This window comes from Chiloscyllium plagiosum, unplaced genomic scaffold, assembly GCF_037043375.1.
Source record: "Chiloscyllium plagiosum isolate Xiang-an unplaced genomic scaffold, Cpla_swu_hap1 HiC_scaffold_32, whole genome shotgun sequence".
In the NCBI taxonomy this organism is placed as follows: Eukaryota; Metazoa; Chordata; class Chondrichthyes; order Orectolobiformes; family Hemiscylliidae; genus Chiloscyllium; species Chiloscyllium plagiosum.
Window position 1 is genome coordinate 35,837,104 of NW_028270170.1, and position 26,330 is coordinate 35,863,433.

At 40.4% G+C, this 26,330-nt stretch overlaps 1 protein-coding gene across 2 annotated transcripts in view; it reads left to right on the top strand.

The window, feature by feature from the left end:
* The first annotated feature begins 3,224 nt into the window (after positions 1 to 3,224).
* LOC122539989 (B-cell antigen receptor complex-associated protein beta chain) overlaps positions 3,225 to 26,330 on the top strand; it is a 32,081-nt gene continuing 8,975 nt past the window's right edge. The window contains exons 1-2 of one of the 2 annotated variants that reach the window (XM_043675248.2): positions 3,225 to 3,425; positions 13,340 to 13,654. In XM_043675248.2, coding sequence (XP_043531183.2) covers positions 3,356 to 3,425; positions 13,340 to 13,654 — 385 coding nt within the window. In that variant the 5' untranslated portion in view covers positions 3,225 to 3,355. The remainder of the gene's footprint in view (positions 3,426 to 13,339; positions 13,655 to 26,330) is intronic. The other variant, XM_043675249.2, reaches the window with a different exon arrangement.

Consider the following 26,330-nt stretch of genomic DNA (forward strand, 5'->3'; position numbering starts at 1 on the left):
GGCTCAATTTCTTCAATAGTCCCTGGACCTTGCTGAAAAATTTCAGGGTGTTTAATTAGGACTTCACTCAGGCAGCCATTTTGAAATTGAAAAATGCTGAGCCAATCAAGGTGAATCTTTCTCAACCACTTCCATCCCATCAGCCTTGGACCTGAACCTTTTACTACAATCAGCGGTAACTGAACCAGCTGCTTCTTGTACGAAACTGGAACCGATGTTGTGCCATTAATCTGCAAAGTTTCCCTGGTATGGGTTCTCAATCTAACTGAGGTCGTAATCAATCTTAAGGTTTGGAGTCCGGAGTAAAGTTTGTTAAAGACTGCTTCTACAATCACCAATACAGCTGCGTCAGTATCAACCTCCATTAGAACCAAGTGACCACTAAATCAGACATTCATTTTGATTGGCTCTGATTTCGATGTCACAAAGCAATTTAACTGTTCCAAAACAGATTTAGGCAGGCTTTCCCGGAAGTGCACTCTCCTGTGAATTTTCTTACTCAGTTCAGGTCTACTGGGACTCTTTTGTTCTCTTGAGTTCACATACTGGCAGCAACTACAATGGCTTGCTGGCCCAGATTCTGGAGAAAATTTTAATGGTTTGGCCAAAGTTTGGCATTGTTTTTGTTGTTTGCTGTGTGCTGACCTAGAGTCTCTCTTTTCAGGATATGTCCTGAGGGAGGCTACGCAATTACCTTCACTCAAATGATACCCATAAGCTCAGTCAAGTTGGCGGGGTTGTCCATTTCCTTCAGCATACCCTGTATTACATATGCTCCATTTGCCACATTTTCCAATGATAAAGCCAGACGTAGTGCCTGTTTGAAGTCCAGTTAGGCTTCAGTAAATAAGCGCTTTTGCATGGTTACACCATTAATCCCAAATTACCGAATGGTCTCGCAGGAGAATTACATGTTGCTTTTCATCTGTCCCAATGGTATTTGCCCAGAAAAAATAACATATTCTTTCCACATTCTGGGCCCAGCCATTGATGACAGACTCGAACAAGTCAAGTTTACCAAGTCAAGTTTCTGGCATGTTGCCAGAAATATTTACTCCAATTCAAAGATGGCTGTTGCAAATGAACTTCTTTAAGATTGTATTTTTTCTCTCATCGCCTAAAATAACTCCATAGAGGTCAGTATCCTGCCTTCAAGTCGCCCCTTATTTGCACACCAATAGCACTTGACACTGGTCAGAAACAAATCCTCAACTGAACAGAACCTTTTACACTCCTATTTATATCTGTCAGCCTGAGGTCCCTGATTGGAACAGGTTAACAGCCCCAATCAGGGAACCCATATGCTATGAGGTCCACCTGGCTGACCTTATCACTGTCACTACATCTAGCAACACAGATGCCAGACATCAGCCAATCCAATTCACCCCATATGACATCAGGGAATGGTTGAAAGCACTGGATATTGCAAAGGCAATATGCCCTAATGAGTTTCAGGCAATAGCATTGAAGATGTGCTCCAGAACTTGCCACACACCTAGCTAAGCTGTTCCAGTACAGCTATAACACTGACATCTACCTAGCAATATGACAAACTGCCCAAGCATGTCCTGACAAAAAAAGCCAAATCCAACTTGACTCATTACTACCCCATGACTCTACACTCAATCATCAATGTAACCAATCAGCACCTGCTTAGCAATAATTTGCTCACTGCTGCTTAGTTTGGGTTCCATCAGGGCCACTTTACTGCTGATCTCATTACAAACATATTCCTCCATGACATTATCACTCCCTAACTCTGCAATTTCTCCATGCCTGTGCATATTTTCCAGTTTGTTCATTTGTTGCACCATTATTTTTTAATTCAACTTTGATTGCAGAATCCTCATGATTCAGAGAAAAGTGGGTGATTTCTCAGTGTCTTGGCCAAAATGTATCCCTCAACCAGTACACTTTGAAAAGATATAGCAAATGATTGCTATGTCGGATCCAGCTCTGTGCACATTGGATACTCTGTTGTAATATTGATTATATTTGGACAGTACTAGTTTGGTTAGTTCAGTTGGCTGGATGGCTGTTTAGCAATGTAGACTGATGTCAGTATGGGTTCAATTCTTGCTAAGGTTGCCATGAAGGATTCTCCTTCTCATCCTCTCCCCTTGCTTGAACCTGGTGGCTCTCGAGTTAAACCACCACTAGTCATCCCTCTCTAATGAGAGACCAGGACTATGGTGACCTTATTTTTACTCATTTGGCTGTGAAGCACTTTGGGTTGCCTCAAAGTCCTGCCAGGTGCTATGTAAATGCAATTTCATGTGTTCATTTATTGGTAACGTCATGACATCAGTAATCCAGAGTCTATTGCTAAATATTCTGAGGACTTTGATTCAAATGCCATCTTGTCAGGTGGTGAAATTTGAACTCAGCAAAAAAAAGTCTGGGATAAATAAAACTAGCCTAATGCGAATGATTGTGGTAAAACTCGAGTTCACTCATGTCCTTCAAGAAAGGAATTCTACCATCCAAACATGTTATACCTACATTTGACTCCAGATCAATGTTAAGTGGTTTATTCTTAACTGCCTTCTGGGTTTTTAGGGGATAGCAATATATACTGTCCAAGCTATCGACACCCACTTTCCATGAATAAATGTTTAAAAAGCCACCTTACTTAGAAGGGAACTAATTTAATGAGTATGTGTAAGGAACTTTGGTTTAAAATTTAGAACAGTTTAAAATGTGTTTTTCGCCAGTTGGAAATTGTATCTCTTTATCATTTCTGATTTGACTATTATATGCTATTTAATATTTATACACCTCCATACAGTTTTCTCAGATGCATTTCTGGTCTCTTAATTCAGGATTTCTCAATCTACAAAAGGTCATTGTGACTCTTTAATGTTGACTGTAGAATTGATAAAGTATACATTCTCCAAAACAAAAATCACATTTATATTTAAATGTAGAGATAAACGCATATGCAAAAGATATACAACTTGTTATAGTTTACTCCACATGGCATGAAGTGAAACTCTTTAAAAATTGCAGTTTATGCAATTTCAATCCTGGTTTCAAAAATATTGCCCATTACTTTCAAAATGTTGTTAAAACATAATCTAAAATGTAACTGTTTTAAAATGCATGTATCTATAAAACATTCTGGTGTCTGGGGACTGGGTTCTTCCTGTTTCAGCTAAAATTAATGACAAAGGAAATCATACATTAACATTCAACTGTGTTCATTGCATTTCACCAATAGGAGCTGAAGCTACAATGGACAGGGTTGAAGTTTCTTGATCAAGATAACTTAGTAAAAATAACCAGTACTGTAGTGTGAACATCTGCAGCCAGAACAAAAATTCTCATTGAAATTTCTGTTCCAATTAATTGTACAATGGCTCGCAGTGCTGGTAAACCGAGACCAGTATCAAGCATTTTGTTTTTTATACTCAGCATTACAACCGGTAAGTGTTCCTTCTTAAATTCTCCTATGTGTCATTTGATGCCAAAGTACTCATTGTTCTTTTAGGATTTGGGGGTCTGAAATTGAAGAAGGCATTAGTGCACATTCTTTTTTTTCCAGTCTAACTTGCACATGTTTATAGGATCACTTCAAATGATTTTCTGCATGAATTTCTGTTAAAATCTACAGTTCTGAGGAGCACTCTGCCATGAGTCAAACTCAGAGATCTTTTCAACTCTTGCAAAATGATATTGCACAATGTTGAAGCTGTATTCTTAGTGGTTTTCTTGGCCATTTTATTGTAATGCTTTCCTGAATTTTACAAAACACAGGAAGTTCAGATTCCTTTGTTTTTAATGTTGTGGTTTAGTCTTACGTCACTTTGTGGAGAGCAACCTGAAAGTAGTTTCTTTCTGAATTGCTAAATGACTTTCTTGATTTTTGTTCAATTCTCCTGGAGTGGTTTGCAAGAATTCTAGAAAAATAAGTTGATACTCAAACCTGTCAAAAATTAGTAACACATAGTTAGTTAAGCAAATATTCCTGTTTCTGTTGCTTTATCGTGTTGTTATTTCTTCACTGCTCACCTTTAGTCCATTTGTGTCTCCAGAAGGTAACTTAATGCTTGTTAAATGTGTTAGCATTTCATACTGGAATCCTGTTGAACTGTAGATTCTATGTCGATTGTTTGTTCATCTGAGGAGTGTTTCATGCAAGAAAATTCCTGCCCTGGACACTACTTTCCAGAAAAGGACAAATTACTTTTTATATAGATTCTTCTCTTACTCCACTTTTCGTCTCACCTCCCTTCCAAGTTTCCTTCTGTTGGAAATTTGAATTTTAGGTTCTGGACATGTTCTTGCTCATCGATGATCTTGAATGTGACCTTTTTAGAAGCTTAGAGACATCCTCCTGTCAATTTTCCCTTTCGCTCTGTCACAGCAGAACATCAACACAAAATCGCCCAATTCGCAGCCCAGCCAAGAACCGATATATTTAACATGGACAGTGCAGCAACAATTGAAGGGATTTCAGTTCCAGGATAATGAAATTCAGTCTTCAGTAAAATTTCCTAGTATTTGGGTTATGAAGCTGGGTAAAACATGAAAGTCACAATTTTTGTAGATGCTTCATCTGAAGTTTAGTCTCTTCAAAACAAAAACTGAGACATACAAGAGGCAGACATGCTGAAATATTTGTATATACATATTCTTGTAGATGGCATATCATTCCTGCACAAACAGATTTTCAAATTCACAAAATTGGCTTGTAGGGAGAAGGAAAAAGGAAAAAAAAACTATAATTTTTTTGACAGATAGGAATTACATTTAGAATCCAGTGGATATTTTGTAGTGCAGTGATAGATTTAAAGTTCTTGTCTAATGTTTACTTTAGATAAATTTAAACCTATTTTTCAGTTAGCTTGTGTTTCAAAAGGAACAAAAAAGAAGAGGACATTTTGTATGTTAGGCCATGACAGAAAGAAGTAAGCTTTGATTTAGCAGGTACTGAAAGAAACATTCATAGGCTTCAAATGTTGATCCCAATGATGTAGACTCCTTTTCACAAATTCTCATTCCTGTCTCAGCAATTGCCATGAATCAAATTCATATATGATACTAATTAACCTAATCCAATGAACTACAATGCAATTTGGGAGTTGTTGGATTTTTTTTCTGTGAGTCGCCATACCTCCATTTCCAAGATGGCAGTGGTGGGGTCAGCAGCATTCAGCTACAGAACCTGGGGCTTGGCTGTTCATGGGCACCATGCTGCGGTGCCAGCCAAATCTATATCATCTCACACATCCGTATCATTCAGTGCTTTTGCGGCTTCATTGTCTTTCTGTGGTTTTTTTGTGGGGAGTCAGTTGGACCCAGGACTCACACAGACCCAGATCCATGGCCAGCGTAGAGGCTCCAGCATCAACAGTGGAAGAGCCTGGAGCCAGGATTCCAGCGACCGAATACCGATGGCAGGGCCTGAAGAGTCATTGTACAGAGATCAGGAGGCATGAGACCAGGCTCAAGCTCCAGCTGGAATGCAGTGGTTGCAGGAGTTGTTGCGACAGAGGAAGTGGTCCTATAACCAAGACCCCAAAGCCCATTAGAGGCCCTGGATGATCTTAAGCAGCAAACAGAGGAGTAGCGGAGGGTAACAAGAAAAAGAGGGAAAGGTGAACACTTCTGCACTAAAACTTTGCGTTACATTCAGTGTTTCAAGATGGCGCTGGAGCTTGATGACGCTTTGCATTCTGCATGTGAAGAAACAGTTTTTATTGTATTTTTATATACATGTGGCAATAAATCTAAATGACACAATAACTTATACAGTCAATTATTGAGACAGATTCTGTGAAATTCTCTTGGATTCATATGAATGTAGATGAAGTGGTGGTCTGACTGAAGTGCTTGACCTGTTAAAAGGATTAAACAGGAAATACGCACAAAAACAATTTCTGCTGATGGAAGCAATCAAATGTTAAGGGTGTATTCATCATATTTAAGGAGAAAGTTAGGTAACAATTTTACCCAAATAGTAGTGCAAATCAAATCTCGAATTCTCAAAAGTCTGTGGATGCTGGCCAAATAGAATTAAGTAGTAAGTAGAATGAATAGATTTTTGTTGCTTCAGATCTTCAGGTATAGGGAGCTACTGCAGATTAATTAAACACAAATTAACTATGACTTAACTGAATGGTGGAGCAGGCTTAAGAGGCCAAATTAACTATTCCTGCTTCTTTTACACAATAAATCACAGGTATGGTGGCATGATGAATATGTTATTAGTTTAGGAAATTGAGAGGTTTATTACTTCTGGAAACCTGAGCTCAAATCCCCCAATGGTAGCTGGAAAATTTTAACTTCAATTAATTAAATAAGTCTGGAATAAGAAACTAGTCTCAATTATGGAGATCATTAAACTAGTGAATTGTTGTGAAAAGCTAACTGGTTCACTAATATCCTTTAAGGAAAGAAAATTTGCTATCTTTATGTGGTCTGGCCTACATGTGACTCCAAAGAAACAACACTGTAGTTGACCCTTAATTGACCCCTAGCAGCCCATTCCATTACATCAAACTCATAGTAAAATTGAAGAAAATAAATCTGGACCACCCTACATTGACAAAACCAAGTCCAGCCAATTGATTCCACAAAGGACTTGACTCAAATCTGGCACAAGTCCCACACACTTGTCCAGCAATAGCCTAACATAGTGATGATTACTGAATTACACTTTTTTGCCAAAGTCCATAGCACTTCGATCACAACTTCCTGTGTGGGTCTTGTAATACAGGCAGGACATACTCACCAAATGTAACAGTGCAATGGTGACTCTGAATCCAAGAGTGAAATCCAAGGGCAAGGAATCCCTCCTGCTGATTACTACCTTCCATTCCTCTTCAACTTATGAATCCATATTCCTCCATGTTCACCACCACTTGGTAAAACCTCTGAGGGTAGTAGGAGCATAGAATGTAATCTGGGTGAAAGAATTCAATGTACATTATCATGAGTAGCTTCGTAGCACCACCAAGCTGACTGAGGATATATCTGCCAGATTACGCCAAGCAAGTGATGAGAAAATCAGCAAAAAGGAGGAAATAATTTGATCTTCACCTATACACTTGGTGCAGATGCATCTACCCATGACACCATGCAATTTGTGATTACTGCACAATTCTTGTGGAGACAAAGACCTATCTTCACATTGAAGACACCTTCCATTGTGTTGCATTGCACTATGGCTGTGCTAAATGGGATAGATTCAGAAGGCATCTTACAAAACATGGTGTTGTGGATCATTAGGGGCAGCACAATCATATTCCACCACAATCTTGGATTTCATATTCAAGCATGTCCCTCAATCCGCCATTGCCATTGAATCAGTGCACAGACCTTGACTCAATGTGAAGTGAAGGAAGGCCTGGTAGGAGCAAGAGACATGCCTTGAAGCATTGTGCCAACACTGTGAAGCTCATTCACAGGATTGCATGCTGACTAAACAACAAACAGGAACATGTGATAGCTTACAACCAATGGTTTAGATCAAAAACTTTGCATTCATGGGATATCCAACCATGAGAAAAGTGCAACAATTGAATAACTAACAAAAAGCAGAGGACCTGTATATTCATACCCATAGTGATGGTGGAGTCAGCAATGCAACCAACATCAGCTTAAGTTCTGGATAGATGGTCTAATACAGCCTCTATCTGAAGTACCCAGCAATACAGAGACATGTCATCAGCAAATTCAATTAACCCCACATGACATGAAGAAACTGTTGGGCTACACTGAATGAAGATCTGTTTGGATTCAATTGCTATCATCAATAACTGGGGTTGCGGTGGGTGTTTGATATAATTGATCAAAAGCAAATATTGTGGCAACAAGAGGATATTAGAGACTGTGAATTGTGACTCCTGAACCAATTTCTGGATGATTGAATCTCCAATAACATTCAAGTTGCTTGACACCATCTAGGATATCGCAACCCACATGATGATAACACACCTAACACTTTAAACATTCACTCCCTTCTATTACTGGCACGACATGGTTATAGCATGTACCAGTTACAATTTGCACTGCAACAACTTGCCAAGATTTCTTGGATGGCACCTTCCGAATCACTTATTCCTAATTTCTTGTTCCAGTTTACTTTTATTGTGGAAAGTCTATATATATCTGTTAACACTGGGTATTAGTTTTCTGTCAGAACAATGTCATGTGAAGTGTTTCAAAGAGAGGAAGTTACAATTATAGCAATCAGGATGAGGCTGCAGTAAAAACAAAATGATGCAAATACTGCTTTGCATAGTTGATATTGCTGGAAACAGTAATTTCTTCCCTGCAGCATTTTGGTTTGTACTGCAAGAGATACTATTTGTTGCTTTAATTCTGCCACAGCTCAATAAACAGTGATTCCTGTCCATTTGCACAGAAAGAGGAAGCAAGTGTAGTAGATATCTGAATACACCACAAACTTTAAAGATCTTCTACATTCTGACTTGTGACTCCAGTTCATTTGGCTTCTGGGACGTCATTCACTCTGCCACTAAGATGCTAGATTACTGTCTGTAGTGACTGGAAAAGACAAAATAAAGGAGGCAGTGACAAATTACTTCCTAATGTGCATGAAGTCACAGTACAGAGATATCCAGAAGGTGGCATTAAGTTTCTGATTTTACTTTAAGCTCCAATGAATCCAGTTGCAGATCCAAATGGGCTTAAAGAATAGCCAGAGAAAAGATGAGGGCTTACTAATGCAAGAGGGATGTTGTTTTGAAGTTGAAATTAAGGTGCCTTGCAGAAATCAATTAGGAGGTTAACTGCCTTTCTGAACAATCATTTCTTTCTGTGGAGTGGATCAGAAACAAAGTGTCACTATCAGCTCCTGAGAGAATTATCCTCGCACAACCCAACAAAAACAATTACAACATACATTGTTAAAAGCTGGGTCTTAAAATGTAACATCAATTCCACATTGAAGCAAAGAGCCCTCTTGTGGTGTAGTGATAATGTTCTGGCTGTTTACTGGGAAGTCTAGGTTAAGTCCCACCTGCTCTAGAGGTGTGTAATTACATCTCTATACAGGGTGGTTATAAAAGTAGACATCCATAGTGAGGCCAAGGGGACCCACTTTTGGTGCAGTGGTAGTGTCTCTCCCCCTGGACCAAGAGCCATGTGCTCAAGTCCCATGTGATCCAGAAACATATATTTACATCTCTGAACAGATTATTGAGAAAATTAGGTTAATAAATAAAAATGCTGAATTATGAATATAACAAGGCAAAGGTGGGTCTCTTCTGGCACAGTGGCAATGTCCCTGCTCTAGACTAGGAGGCCTGGTTTCAAGTCCCACCTACTCCAGAGGTGTGACATAGCATATCTGTGCAGGGTTGATTAAAAAACATCTAAATGCTGAGATAAATGTCCTCATGGTGCAGTGGGAATGTCACTACTGCTGAGACCAGCAGCATAGGTTCAATTCCCATTCTATTCAAGGTATGCAATAACATCTCTGATGCAGGTTAATTAGGAGCATATCAGTGGGGCTCTTGTGGTGCAATGATAGTGTTGCTCTCTCTGGGCCAGGAGAACTAGGTTCAAGTCCCAGCTTTTCTGGAGGTATGCCATAACATCTTGCAACAATTTTTTTAAATTACGCGGTAAGGCAATGGGAGCTCTTGTGGTGCGGTTTTAGTGATACTACCTCTGAGGCAGGAGGCCCAGGTTCAAGTCCCTCTTGTTCCAGAAATGTGTAACAATAGCACTGAATGTGTTGATGAGAAGCAGGGTGTAGTGGTAAATTTGCTAGTCTAATAATCTAGAAGCCTGGTTAGTATTCTGAAGGTCATGGGCTTAAATCCCATCATAGCAGATAATGAAATTTGAACTTGATAGATGTATATTTTAACAAAACTGGAATAAAAAGCTAGCCTAATGACAACCTTGTAACTATTGTCATAAAATCCCATTTGGTTCACTAATACCTGTTATTAGAAGAAATACTGCTCTCCCTACCTGATCTGACCAAATGTAGTTCTAGACCCATAGTAATGTAGTTGACTCTTAACTGAAGGATTGGCAGTAAATGCTTTTTGGCCACCCACTTACCAGGAAAAAGATCCACTCCCTTTGGCTTTCCTACATGTTTCCCACTGAATCATCTCCATAGTGAATTTCAACCCTGGTGTGCTAGTGAATGTTTGCTCTTATCTGAACACTGTCAAGTTCCATTCTTTGAACTATGAGCAACATTTTGGGAGATAAACTATGATTATAGGATATAGTTTGCATAAATCTAGAATTTATCCTCAAATAATGCAGCAATCAACACCAATGCACAGAATGTCATTACAGAAATTCAATTCAATCAAATTTTTAAAAAAATCAATTCTTTCCTCTGCTGCATCCTAAAGCTTGGAGATAGTGAGAACTGGAGAATCAGAGTGGATGCAGAGTGGAGCTGGAAAAAGCCCAGCAAGTCGAGCAGCATCAGAGGACAAGGGGAGACGATGTTTCAGGTCAGAATCTTGCACCAGGATGAAAGATTCCAACTTGAAATGTCAACTCCCGTCCTCCTCTGATGCTGCTTGACCTGCTGTACATTTTCCAGCTCCACTCTGCATCCTAAAGCTATTTTCCTTCTCCATCTCAACATTTAGGTCTCTTATAGCATTACAACTTGACATTGTAATCAGAGGGTGCAATACAGGCATTTTTATCAAAGGTTTTCTGGAATCAGAAGACAACAATGAATCTTTTTCTTTATTTTTCTCATTCTCATTAAAGTTTACTCTCTGCATATCAGAGCAAATATGTATCTGTATAGTAAATATTGATCCTCCTGCGGGTCAGCATATGGACAGGTTATGGATTTGAAATAAACAGCTCCTCCGCAGTAAGCTCCCAAACTTAACTCTAGCATCAGGGACGGGTTAAGGACTGGATTTTGATGTAAATTGGAAACTGGGATTTGCATTTTGTGGTTTTGAAATACATCCACACAGAGTGAAATGACACAAAAATAATTACTGAGCGACTCAGCCTGAAATCCTACCTTCATTTCCATCCAGCACCATTTTATGCAGTTCAGGAGAAACGGCAAGAGGAAAGCAGCCTTGCATCTATTAACAAGGTACTTAACATCACTGTGGGCTAATAAACAGCCCATGACTTAAGTCTTTTTAATCATCAGGGTAGCGACCCAATTTTTGTAGTTGTTATTTTACACATGAAGGCATTAAACACAATTTGGAGGCAAGAAGAATTTTAAAGTTAAGTAGAATAGTTTTTGCTCCCTTGACATTTCATCATAAAATAACATAGCATGAGTTGTACTCATCAAGATGAGCCATGCTAAATTGTAATTGAAAGATGTATCTCGCCATTAAGCCATATTTATGTCAAATTGCTACTTCTGCCAACTGACAAGCTGTCAAGTAAAGGATTAATGCTGTAAATGTGGAATCGTTTCTAAAATAGAGTAAATGGCATAAATGCAAAGATGATCAGTAACGTGGTCTCCTTCACTTGAGAAAACAGACCCAGTGACATCAGTTATCAGCAACAAACATCCCAAAGCCAAAATAAATTTTGGCATGTGTGTTGAGATCACCATACTCCATGAGTAATAACTTCACTGGTTGTACTTGCACAACTGACACTGACACATAGCTGAGGGTATCAAGATCTGAGAATCTGGGAATGAGCACAGAGGCCTAAAGTGATGGCTAGAAGTGAAGACTTAGGCCATAAAGCTTGTGCTGGTCAGGCAGCTGTTCATGGTGCGGAGGGTGAGGTATTGGCTCCATGCAGAATTTGGACATGAGGGGAAGCTCTGACAGCACCAAATTCACTTCTCCAGCCCCTCCCTATTTCATTGGACACCTGAAAGCTGGCTTAATAGACTATTCTTCCACTTAGAAGTCTGTGTCTGTCACTTAGCCATGACTAGCACTGCCATGTGGTTTGTCTGTGCTTGTGCGCTCCTTGTACCACTTAGAGGTGGCATTCCAATGAAACACAGCCTTTCCAGACTCTAGTTTGAGCACAAACAGGCGACAGAGAACAGATGATTACAGCAAAGAAAAGAGCATTGAAATGAGCCTCACGTGTCAAAGATCAGGCCAAGCTCAAGATCGCCATTGCTCTCTCGAAGCTGGTTACTCCATTGGAAGAAACGGATTGATGTTTCTGAGAACCAGAGGTCAGCCTCGTTAACCTACTCACTCTGAAATCAGTACACCACCCACACCCCCACACTCCACCCCCAGCTCTGGCCAGTCCATCCGGGGACCAATTAAGACCATGGCTGCTGGCAAATCCAGTTCCCACTGACCAAGTGACAGAAGCAGGCATCTTGCCACCTTATGCCACTTCAGTGATGGAAATCTGGGCCCTGGACATTTTCTTTTACATTTGGAATAGAACTAGGTCAGTTTCTCACTTCCCAGTGAACAATTTAGTTTAGCGTTGATAAAGCTATCAGGAGTAGTTTTGGACATTTATTTTTCTCAGCCCATTTATTATATGGGAGCAACTAAAGTATAAAAGTGCAAGTGCCATAAAAAGGCAGGAAAACTCAGACCTATTTTAACCAGATAATTCATAATTTAGAAAGTACAATTTGATTCCAATTGTTTGGCAAATGGTTCTGAGCACACAGCAAAATTGTCAAACTTCTATTATTTTAATTCATTACTTGTGATGGGGAGTCAAGAACCAGGGGTCTCAGGATGCAGGGTGGAACATTTAGGACTGAGACGAGGTAAGTTTTCTTCACTCAAAGGGTAGAGAACTTGTGGAATTATCTGCCCCAGTAGGCTGTGGAGGCCATGTCACTGAATATATTCAAGAAAGATTAAGTTAATTTTCAACTTTCAAGGCATCTAGGAGCAATGGAGAATATGGCATTGAGATAAAAGATCGAGCATGATCATACTGAATGGCAGAGCAGGCTCGAAGACCCAAATGGCCTTGCTTCTATGTCCTACTTCCTTGTAAAGTACTAAATTCATACTGATGAGAAGATACTAGATTTGATTTGTGATTTAAGTTAACTGACTGAGACTGGGCTAATAGTTGAAGTGCTACAACTGGCCACTGTAATATATATTGGCAGTAGAGAAATCCCATAACTGACTCCAATCTTTGTCTTCTTATTGGTTAGTGTGTATCTGTTCACAATGAGTAAGAACAGAATCAACCTTACTGAGTGCTAGAACAGATTTGATAGACTGTATGGTATACTTATGCTTCTGTGTCTTATTGTCTTATAGTTAGATTAACAGAGTTCAATTACATTACTGATATCTATGCAGTAGTATCCCTGTTTATCACTCCTTTAAAAAAGAAATTGCCGTTTAAAATATGTATATCTACAGTATATTGGTTTTAATTGCAGGTGCGTTATGTCAAGGGCTCGTCTTTAATTACTCCGTACCTTATCAAGCCGTTAAGCTCGGAAAGAAGGTAAAACTAACCTGTTCCTTTGAACATCCTGCAAAACAACAGACGTTAAATGTCATATGGTATAAATTTGGAAAAGAACCCATTGAAGCACATAAGATATCGGGAATAACAACTGGAAATGGTGAGGCATGTTCTTGGCTTTATATTTCGAATGCATCAAAAAATCATTCTGGGATTTACTACTGCAATTCTTCTTTGAAGAGCGATTTAACTCAGCAGTGTGGTACAGAAATTAATGTGATAACAAGTAAGTAAAAAGAAACCTTTCAAGATATTTTGTGCTGTAAAATATGTTGTTTAATATTACTGAACAGTATATTTTAGAATTTCATTTCATATGTCAATTACCAGATTGTATTTTTAATATAATTTTGCATATTTAGAATATGCAGCTATTTTTCAAATCAGAGTATTTTGCCAATGTACTTCCTGTGAAACTGTCTTCTCCTGTGGGTAATCCTGGGTAACCCATCAGTCAAACTAATACAGAATCTTCAATGTTTTATCTATATCGGCTTCATTAAAACATTTGAAAGTTTAAATTTACTACATCAAGTACTAGAGTCGCACCTAAAGAAACAGGTTAAACTGAAAAATCAATGGGCTAAATGCTAAAAAAAACTCTCACTGCATTGAAAAGTCCAAATATAAACCTGCATGAAAACTGAAGAATGAGAAACTTGGAAGAGACATCAAATAAGATCATTTTATCCAGGTAAATAGAATTAATGGACAAAGTAATGATGCTGGTCATTGGCATATCAAGTAAAATTAGATTGATGGGGGAACTGAAAGCAAAGTACCAAGGATAAAGTTACGACTGAATATAATGATATAATTGAGAAATTAGGTCAAATTTAATTTTTTCTGTCCTAAATATTTATACCTTTTTTATTGGAGGACTGTATGCTTTGAAATGCACAGAAAGCAAAATTTAACTTTTGGAATGCAAAATTGGATGGAGTGTGTAACCAGCAGTTATTCTGCACCCACTTCTGCCAAGATCAAGTTTCACTCCCAAAATATGTGTATAAATAATTAATATCTCAGACAATGTGTTCACCTGAACTGCCATTCCTTACCTAGTGTTGACGTTATTGCTTGTTTCCAATCTGTCACCCTAACACCTGCTAACTATCTATCTTCCCATAAGAGACATTCACATTCATAACAATTTGGGAGCCAAACTGTTACTCCAGCGTCTTTGGTGTTGCATAAAGCTCTCACAAACCCTAGTAATCTAGTTAGCAAATTTATTTATGAAAAAGGGAAAGCAATGGTTTAAATGCTGTCAGGCAAGAGAAAGGTATACTCATACAGCATATGATTTATGTTCCTAGCTAATGTGTAAAATACAACACTGTAATCTCAGTGAACAGAATGGACCGAGGGTTGCGAGAATCCCAGTGGCCACTTACATATTCTTAGCACCCACACCAATTAATCTCTGAGGCCCCAAGGGAATTATGTCCTTAATTGGCAATGGGAATACTGTTGCTGGAGTCTCTGTTCCACAGGGACGTCTACTTCCAGGTCTTATCTCACTGTTGTAGAACTCTCAGCCCAAAAAAACTGCTGGCCCATCAGTTGTGTCACTAGTAGTATTGGTTGCTGATGGTATTTCACTTGGTCTTCAGAGTTCATCATAGGATCCTTTTGAGAAAGGTAAGTGGTGGTGGTATGATGGTAAGAGAAGGGATTCAGAGGAGAGAGTAAGGAGCTGACAGTCTCCCTTGATGATAAGTTGCCCACCTGGAATACCAACAGCAGTGGGAGGCCCCAAAATGGGCATTAAATAAGGCTTCATTGGCATCTGGATTGGAAAGCTTCCTCACCCAGACTTATTCAGAAGAGGCAAGAGTGCCCATATTCCATACCTTTTCCCAGTCAAACAGCTCCCTGCCTCAGAAGCTGCCGTCAGGTGTTGTGGGGTTAAATTCGATTTGGTTTAGAATGTATGCTTTAATGGAATATTTAATTGGAGTGTGATATTGTGGGCAATTGCCTCGTTTTGTCAATTAGCTTAGATTTATGTTGTCTAGTTCTCAATGCTTCCACCATTAGGAACAGCTTCTTGTTATCTATTCTGTCAGGGCCCTTCATGATTTGCATATCTGTAACAAATCTCCTCTCAAACTCTATTCTCAAAGATGAACAGTCCTAGATTCTCCAACCTATCCACACAACTGAATTCCCTTATCTTGTGATACTGTATTGTGTCTTTTCTACACCTCTCAACAATTCACATCCTCATTAAAGTGTGATTCCCAGACTGGATGCAATATTCCAGTTGAAGCTGAGCAATGTTTTATATATGTTTATCATAACCTTACTATAGAACAGAGAACATTACAGTGCAGTAGAGGCCCTTTGGCCCTTGAAGCTGAGCCAACATGTGAAACTAATCTGAAGCTCATTTAATCACACTATTCCATTATCATCCATATATTTATCCAATGACCATTTAAATGCCCTTAACATTAGTGAGTCTACTACTGTTGCAGCCAGGGCATTCCATGACCTTAATAGTCTTTGAGTAAAAGAACCTACCTCTGACATTTGTTCTATATCTATCACCCCTCAATTTAAATCTATAACTCCTTGTACTAGCCATCACCATCTGAGGAAAAAGGCTATCACTGTCCACTCTATCTAATCCTCTGATCATTTTGTATGTCTCAATTAAGTCACCCCTTAACCTTCTCTCTAACGAAAATAGCCTCAAGTCCCTCAGCCTTTCCTCATACCATACCAGGTAATATCCAAGTAAATCTCCTCTGCACCTTTTCCAATGCGAGCCTTCATAAAGCTCGAGTTGAATCAAACTTTCTTAAAAGGTATGATTACACATTACAGGGACATTCACCTTCTGGTCAACTTGACTAAATTAAAGTTTTATGAGAACAGTCATCACAAATAGCTTGAAGTTCTCAATTTCATTCTTTCAAAAGTTTAATAGAGTTAAGGAGAATCTAAAGGGTTTTTACAAATACATTAAGGACAAAAGAGTAACTAGGGAGAGAATAGGGTTCCTCAAAGTTCAGCAAAGCAGCCCATGTGTGGAGCCGCAGGAGATGGGGAGATACTAAACAAGTATTTTGCATCAGTGTTTACTGTGGAGAAGGACATGAAAGATATAGAGTGTTGAGAAATAGATGGTGACATCTTGAAAAATGTCCATGTTACAGAGGATGTGCTGGATGTCTTGAAACACATAAAAGTGGATAAATCCCCAGGACCTGATCAGGTGTACCCTAGAACTCTGTGGGAAGCTAGGGAAGTGATTGCTGGGCCCCTTGCTGAGATATTTGTATTGTCAATAGTCACAGGTGAGGTGCCAGAAGACTGGAGGTTTGTTAACATGGTGCCACTGTTTAAGATGGGTGGAAAGGACAAGCCAGAGAATTATAGACCAATGAGTCTGACGTCGGTAGTGGGCAAGTGTTGGAGGGAATCCTGAAGGACTGGATGTACATGTGTTTGGAAAGGCAAGGGACCATTAAGGATAGTCAACATGGCTTTGTGCATGGGAAATCATGTCTCACAAACTTGACTGAGTGTTTTGAAGAAGTAACAAAAAGGATTGATGAGGCAGAGTGGTAGATGTGATCCATATGGGTTTCGGTAAGACATTTGACAAGGTTCCCTATGTGAGATTGGTTAGCAAGGTTAGGATTCATGGAATACAGGAAGAACTAATCACTTGGATACAGAACTGGCTCAAAAGATAGAAGACAGAGGTGGTGGTGGAGGGTTGTTTTTCAGACTGGAGGCCTGTAACCAGTGGAGTGCCATGAGGATCGGTGTTGGGTCCTCTACTTTTCATAATTTATATAAATGATTTGGATGTGAGCATAAGAAGAGATATAGTTAGTAAGTTTGCAAAGACACCAAAATTGGAGGTGTAGTGGACAGCGAAGAAGGTTATCTCAGATTACAACGGGATCTTGGTCAGATGGGCCAATGGGCTGAGAAGTGGCAGATGGAGTTTAATTTAGATAAATGCGAGGTGTTGCATTTTGGGAAAGCAAATCTTAGCAGGATTTATACACTTATTGGTGTGGACCTCGGGAGTGTTGCTGAACAAAGAGATCTTGGAGTGCAGGTTCATAGCTCCTTGAAAGTGGAGTCGCAGGTAGATAGGATAGTGAAGAAGGCTTTTGAAATGCTTTCCTTTATTGGTCACAGTATTGAGTATAGGAGTCATGTTGCGGCTGTACAAGACATTGGTTAGGCCACTTTTGGAATATTGCATGCAATTCTGGTCTCCTTCCTATCGGAAGGATGTTCTGAAATTTGAAAGGATTCAGAAAAAATTTACAAAGATATTGCCAGGGTTGGAGGATTTGAGCTATAAGGAGAGAATAGGCTGGGGCTGTTTTCCCTGGAGCGGCAGAGGCTGAGGGATGACTTCATAGAGGTTTATAAAATCATGTGAGGCATGGATAGGGTAAATAGGCAAAGTCTTTTCCCTGGGGTCGGGGAGTCCAGAACTAGAGGGCATAGGTTTAGGGTGAGAGGGGAAAGAGATAAAAGGGACCTAAGGGGCAACTTTTTCATGCAGAGATTGGTACGCGTATGGAATGAGTTGCCATAGGAAGTGGTGGAGGCTAGTACAATTGCAACATTTAAAAGGCATCTGGATGGGAGGGTTTGGAGGGATATGGGCCGGGTGCTGGCAAATGGGACTAGATTAGGTGAGGATATCTGGTCGGCATGGACGAGTTGGACCAAATGGTCTGTTTCTGTGCTGTACATCTCTATGACTCTTAAAGTTAACTGAACAAGTGCTCACTGAATAAAATGAGGCATCATGTTAATGCCAAATGCAAACATAATCCCAATTTTACTTTTTTTCACATTTCAGCTGAACACAAGGTCTCACTGACCTTACTGTATGTTATATACTGGTAACTTGTTTCAAACAATAGTGGGAACTGGACTGGGAACAGAGTGGTGGGCAATTGGTGCAGCAATTTTTCAGCTGGTGCGTGTTAGGCAGCTGGCACAGGAAGATGCATCCATGTCTGATGACATAAATAACCAATTACACTGCCAAATCAATGCCAAATGCAATTTTCTTTCTATTTTGGGCAGGAGCTCCTTTGTGCAAATTGACATAACAGGACCTGACTAACAGTTTTGAAAAACAGAGCTTTATAAAGGCTAGCATTGGAAAAGGTGCAGAGGAGATTTACTTGGATATTACCTGGTATGGTATGAGGAAAGGCTGAGGGACTTGAGGCTGTTTTCGTTAGAGAGAAGGTTAAGAGGTGACTTAATTGAGACATACACAATGATCAGAGGATTAGATAGGGTGGACAATGAGAACCTTTTTCCTCCGTTTACTAATTTTATCAAAAAGTAAATGTAGTTACCAAATGGAGAATTCTATCTTATACCCATATCTTGTTCTCCATGAAGATCGGTGAACAGATTGTATTATTGTGGTAAGGCTGTTGTGTTTGTTACCAGACTGATCTGGAGAATTTGCATTTATATCCTTAAGGCCGCTTGAGAATTTGAATTCAGTTCTGAAGCACCTTTATTAAGTTGATATTGGTAAAAGAGATCACAAAACAAAAAAACTCCAAGTTGCTCACTAACATCCTTTAGTAATGTAACCCTGTTGTTCTTGTTGAGTCAGACCTCTGCTTAAATGCAACCCACACCAATATGGTTGACCCTTATCATCCATCTAAATGTTACATCAAGCCATTTTTAGCAGTTGCAGAAAATGGCCATTATCAATTTGTTTTTGAGCCTCAAAGGGAGCTATTAGGACAAGAGTTGATCAGAGAGAAAACAAAAGCTGAAATTTCTGGAAAAGCTCAGCAGGTTGGCAACATCCATGGAGAGAAAGATCAGAAAGGTTAGTTTAAAGGAATGGCTTAAAACAGTAGATTCAGGCAGGAAGGAAATTCAGAGGTCAGGGAATTGTCACTAACGAAGTGATAGAACTCAAGAACCAAAGAGAGAAACTAGATCAGCAGTTGCAAGGATGAAGGAGGTTGAAGAGGTAAGAAGGGGTTCGATGTCATGGAAAGATATTAAAAGAAGCAGAGGATAAAAATTAAGACTTTAGTGGGTAAGAGTTTATGTTGGCCAATGTGCGTAAGTCAGATGAATGAAATTGAGCTTAATGCAAGTTAAAATATTAGCAGCAGTACTTTAGATGAAATTAAGTTTAACAAGGATGCAAGGTGATTAGGAAAGTCTTGATTGTGAAGTACTTAATGAATTACAGGTTCTGTCCATTTGTGTTAATGTTTGACACTATTACATCATAATATGGAGCAAAGATGGTCATCGGTGTGAGACTTAATGAAATTTTATGCTGCATTTTCATCATTTTTCCACCTAAAATTAGAAAAGGGGAAAAACCTGGACACAAGCCACTCATTGTTTCTGCTCTATTTAGAATCCATTCAGGTCAGATGAAAAATAATAATGGGATCTAGGGGTACACATACAAAAATCATTAAAAACAGATGATGTTAATAACTTCAGAAAAAGCAAATCCAGAAAGGGATTCGTTTTAAGAGAGTTAGAACTGAAAAGCAGAAGTTCTGGTAAATGTACGTAGGATGTTGAGTCTGGATCTTCAATGTGCTGTCAGGAACTCAACCGCTTGAAGTTTGGGTCCTGAGCCTGTGCCATCACTGTTGTGATGCTATTTTGTTTAAGCAAGGGGTAAGTTTTCTACCAATTAGAAGGATTGAGTGCCTTTGGGTAGGTGCTGCTAGTCTGGCATCAATAGCACAGGCAGGTGGTAGTCATGTTGGGTGCTGCCAGAGCCTTTGCCAAGAAAGAAAGTAGCACCCTATAGAACAAGCCATATCACGCATTGCAAGAGGCCATGCAGGCTGGACTACTGTAGCACCACTGGAACTAGTAATCCGAGATTCAGGAGAGACTGGATGTAAATCTACACAGAGAAAGTTGCTGGTGGCCTCACAGTAAGATTGACAACTGTGCACTACAGCACACCAGATTTTATTTTATACATTCATACGTTCTGGGTGTCAAGAGCTGAGCCAGCATTTACTGCCCATCTTTGGTTGCCCTTGAGAGAGTTGTGCAGAGTTGCCTTCTTAAACTGCTGAAGTTCATGTGCTGTAGGTCGACCCACAATGCCGATAGCGAGAGAATTCCAGGATTTTAACCCAGCCACAGTGAAGGAATGGTGATATATTTTCAAAGCTGAAAACGTGTTGCTGGAAAAGGGCAGCAGGTCAGGCAGCATCCAAGGAGCAGGAAAATCAATGTTTCGGGCATGAGCCCTTCTTCAGGCTCATGCCAGAAACGTCGATTCTCCTGTTCCCTGGATGCTGCCTGACCTGCTGCGTTTTTCCAGCATCACATTTTCAGCTCTGATCTCCAGCATCTGCAGTTCTCACTTTCTCCTGATATATTTTCAAATCAGGATGGTGAATGGCTTGAAGGGAAACTTGCAGGTGGTGCAGTTGCCATATGTATGCGCCATTGTCCCTCTAAATAGTAGTAATCATGGGTTTGGAAAGAGTTGCCTTAAGAACTTTGGTGAATTTCTGCAGTGCATCTTGTCAATTGTACACACTGCTGCTACTGAGGGCCAGTGGTGAAGGGAGTGAATGTTTGCGAATATGATGCCACTTAAGCATGCTGCTTTGTCCTGGATGCAGTGAAGTTTCTTCAGCCGAGGTTGATAAAATTTCAATGGTGAACTGACAGGGCTCATAATAAGCTCCTTAACAGCCTGATGAACTCATTCATTGGTGCCAACTGTGTTTCTTGCTTCATCCCTAATAACAGCCCTTTGAAAATACAACAATGTCCCAGAGGCATCAAAATTCTGGGATAGCCTCAAGGATTGCAATTTTTAAGTCCCATCTGCACCACGTTTTAGCCAATGTCTGTTTAAAATTCTTGTCCCATTCTCCCTGGTATACAAATAATATCAAGGATTTAAAAGGGTAATACTAGAATTGACAGGTTATACTTTTAAGAAAAAACTGCTCAAGTTCAGGCTATTATTTCTGAATAGGGGGAAACTGATCGATGACCCTTGGAGGTGGAATGATTTAGGGGCAGCACAGTGGCTCAGTGATTAACACTGCTGGCTCACAATGCCAGGGACCCAGGTTTGATTCCAGCCTTGGGTGACTGTGTCTGTCTGTGTGGAGTTTGCACATTCTCCCCGTGTCTGCATGGGTTTTCTCTGGATGCTCTGGTTTCCTTCCACAATCCAAAAATGTACACGTTAGGTGAATTGGCCATGCTAAATTGTCCATAGCATTCAGGGATGTGTAGCTTAGGTGCATGATTCAGGGGTAAATGTAAGGGAATAGGTCTGGATGGGTCACTCTTCAGAGGATCAGTGTGGATTTGTTGGGCCAAATGGCCTGTTTCCACACTGTAGGGATTCTATGGACTGGTAAACATAGGCAAAATGATACAAGTCTTCCACAGGGTAAACATGTTTACATGTGAGGGAGAGACAAAAGAAAATGGAAACATGAATGTATGATATACATTCGTTGATATTGCAAATGAATGCTATGAGGTAAGGTGAGATTGACAACGCTTGACATCAAGATTTGCATCAAGGAGCCTGAGCAAAACTGGAATCAACAGGTATCAGAGGCAAACTGGCTGCTGGTTGGCACACCTCCCCCCTTACTTCCCTCCAAGGCCCCAAGGGACACTTCCATATCCGCCACAAATTCACCTGCACCTCCACACACATCATCTGTTGCATCCGTTGCACCCGATGTGGCCTCCTCTATATTGGGGAGACAGGCCGCCTACTTGCGGAACGTTTCAGAGAACACCTCTGGGACACCCGGACCAACCAATCCAACCACCCCGTAGCCCAACACTTTAACTCCCCCTCCCACTCCACCAAGGACATGCAGGTCCTTGGACTCCTCCATCGCCAGACCATGGCAACACGACGGTTGGAGGAAGAGCGCCTCATCTTCTGCCTGGGAACCCTCCAACCACAAGGGATGAACTCAGATTTCTCCAGTTTCCTCATTTCCCCTCCCCCCCACCTTGTCTCAGTCAAATCCCTCAAACTCAGCACCGCCTTCCTAACCTGCAATCAACTTCCTGACTTCTCCGCCCCCACCCCACTCCGGCCTATCACCCTCACCTTGACCTCCCTCCACCTATCGCATTTCCAAAGCCCCTCCCCCAAGTCCCTCCTCCCTACCTTTTATCTTAGCTTGCTGGTCACACTTTCCTCATTCCTGAAGAAGGGCTTATGCCCGAAACGTCGATTCTCCTGTTCCTTGGATGCTGCCTGACCTGCTACGCTTTTCCAGCAACACATTTTCAGCTCTGATCTCCAGCATCTGCAGCCCTCACTTTCTCCTACTCAGGAAGATAGTAATGGTTATTGGACGTCAGTCATCTCAGCTCCAGGACATTTCTGCAAGAGTTCCTCAGGGTAGTGTCCTAGGCCCAACCATCTTCAGCTGCTTCATCAATGAATTTTCCTCCAGGAAATGGGGGAAGTGGGGATCTCTACTGATGATTGCACAATGTTCAGCACCATGTGCAATTCCTCAGATTCTGAAGTAGTCCATGTTCAAATGTAACAAGATCTGGGCAATATTTAGGCTTGGGCTGGCAAGTGGCAAGTAACATTTGCGCCACACAAATGCAAAGCTATGAACACTACTGATAAGAAACAACTGCCCTTTGACATTCAATGATGTTACCATCACTGAATTCTCTACTATCAACATTTGGGGAGTTACAATTAAACAGAAACCCAACTGGACTCACTATATAAACACATTGGCAATACTGCAGAGAGTAACTCACCTCTTGACTCCTCAAAGTCTATCCACAATCTACAAGGCACAAGTCAGGAATATGATAGTGGGCAGCACGGTGGCTCAGTGGTTAGCACTGCTGCCTCACAGCACCAGGGACATGGGTTCAATTCCAGCTGAGAGCGACTGTCTGTGTGGAGTTTGCACATTCTCCCCGTGTCTGCGTGGGTTTCCACGAGATGCTCCAATTTCCTCTCACAATCCATAGATGTGCAGGTCAGGTGAATTGGCCATGCTAAATTTCCCATAGTATTGTATAAAGATAGGGTAGAGGAAGGGTGTGGGTGGGTTGCTCTTTAGTGTGGACTTGTTGGGCCAAAGGGCCTGTTTCCATACGGAAGAGTATCTAATCTGATGCTCCCCATCCTTGATGAAGGGCTTATGCCCAGGATGCTGCCTGACCTGCTGTGCTTTTCCAGCACCACACTCTCAACAATACTCCCCATTTGCCTGGATGGGTGCAGTTACAACAACATTCAACAAGTTTGACACCACCCAGGACAAAGCAGCCCATTTGATTGGCACTACATTCACAAACCTCCACTCCCTCCACCACCAATGCTCAGTAGCAGCAGTGTGTACTATCTACAAGATGCACTGCAGAAATTCGCTGAAGATCTCAGATAGCATCTTCCAAACCCACGACCACTTCCATCGAGAAGGACAAAAGCAGCAGATACATTGGAACACCACCACCTTCAAGTTTCCCTCCAAGCCACTCACCATCCTGACTTGGAAATATATTGTCATTTCTTCCCAGTCGTTGAGTCAAAATCCTGGAATTCCCTCCCTAATGGCATGCTGGTCAACCCACAGCAGGTGGACTGCAGCTACTCAAGAAGGCAGTGCACCATCACTTTCTCATGCGCAACCAGGGATGGGCAATAAATGCTAGCCCAGCCAGCAATGCCCACAGCCCAAGTGAATAAAAAAAACTTTCTTATATCCAAGTTAATCAAAAATAAACCAAAATTGAATTCAACAGACATTTCTTTACCCTGGGAGTGTTAACAACATGAAACTTTCTGCCGCATGAAGTGATTGACAGAAATTATGTAGGTACATTTAAGGGGAATCTATACAGGTATTTGAGGGAGACAGAATGAGAAGGAGATGATGACAGGGCTAGGTGGAGAAGGATGCTTTAATGCAGCATAGACCAGTTGGGCTGTGTTTCTGTATTGTATATTCGGTGTAATTTCTTCTCCCTTAAATGTTTCTCCTTTGCATATGTAAATCATTATGGGATGCCTCACCAATCTCTGGCCACACCGATTTTCCCCACTGCCACATGAAGCCTGGTAGTAATCCCTGGAGCATTAGCAAAATGCTCACCAGGATTTGAATGCTTCATCCATTAACAAGAAACTTAGAAGCAAAGAGTTTGCGAGGAGGGCAATTGTAGTGGCACAAAAATCTAGCATAATCTTGGTCTAGACTTCTGTAGTACTAACTGAAGGCTTGGCAGGCATAAAGTTGACAGAACTGGTGAATGTAACAAGGCAGCAATCACATCTGTACTACAGAAACAGTTATAAAGTGAAACACTAATAATAATGAATATGGAACTGAACAGAACATTTGGCAAGTGAACTAATGGTGTAAACAGAACTGTCAGCACAGCTGGCACTAAAGCTCCTGTTACAGGGCAGGATTTTCTGTACACAGGCTATACTGAGAAAATATAAGCATGAATTATGGAGTGTTTAAATGCATCATGCTGTAAAATAATATATTTTATATTGCAAACTCCATTATAATGTAGTAAGTCCATTGCCTGTCATGGTGAAGAAAGAAATAATTTGCATTGATACAGCACCTTTCCCATCACTGATATATCTCAAAGTACTTTACAGCTGAAGGTTTTTGTGTTAAATATAGGGCAATTTGTGCACAGCAAGGCCCAACAAATGGCTGAAATGCCGGTTTAATCTGTTTCTGATATAGTGACTATAAATGCTAGTCAGGACTTTGCCTCAATTCTAAATACAACCACCTAGTGGTTTTTCAATCTAATCCAAAACAAGCTCCTGGTGCAGAATCAAAAGCAGATGGCAGCCATGATTGGATTTGTAATTGCCTTCGAGGTTGGAGAAGTCAAAGAGGCAGCAGCATCTTGGTGTGTACAGGTAGCTAAAGAGTCAATTACAAACCTTTGTGAGATATTTTTAAGTTTGCTTCTTTTTCAACACTTTAATTCAGCAGCAAAATCACGAGGCTCCTTGATGCATCAGTCATTGTAGGTGAATGGGTTGCTGGCTTTCCCAAACAAATAGGTAAAAACAAGGACTGCAGATGCTGGAAACCAGACTCTAGATTAGAGTGGTGCTGGAAAAGTACAACAGTTCTGGCAGCATCCGAGGAGCAGGAAAATCGATGTTTCGGGCAAAAGCCCTCCAAACATTTCCCCAGCTTTGAAGAGTGGCACACCATCTACACCTGCACCAATCTCACCATCATGGGCATTTGTAAAGCAAGTTCTAGGAATATGATGTAAATAGCCATTTGTGGCATTCCTCCTTCATCAGTACAGATTATCCATGGAGGTTATAGCAGAAGATAGAGAAAAATCCATGAGAGCTATACCTTAAAACATTTGATATCTAATTTCAATCTCTTTCAATGTGCAATGTTATAATGTCATAATGTACTCTGCTATGCACAAGATATCAGTTTAGCTTGAATGTGAATTTATCTTTTGATGGTCTCCATGATGATATGTCAAGAGAAGGTTCCATGGCAATACCCAACCAGTCAGAATCTACTTGCTTGGGCTGAGAATTAAGATTGATAGGCATCTCCATGTGTAACTAAGTAATCAACAGCCATTTTCATGCAGTATAAAATGATGTCCCTATGTTCAAGCCTATTTTGATAAGTGCAAGGCAAAAAAAGCGTCAACTTCTTGTTTACTTTTAGTCATGTTTAAGCTCTGTACTACCAAGCAATTCTGGATATATCACTATAAGTGTTGCAACCCACCCAGATTGACCATGAATTAATAATTACATGGTAGTCAATAATTCAAGAGAAAAGAACCAACAAATATACAACATAATGCAGTCCAAGTGAAGACGTAATCTAGTGAAGCTATATATA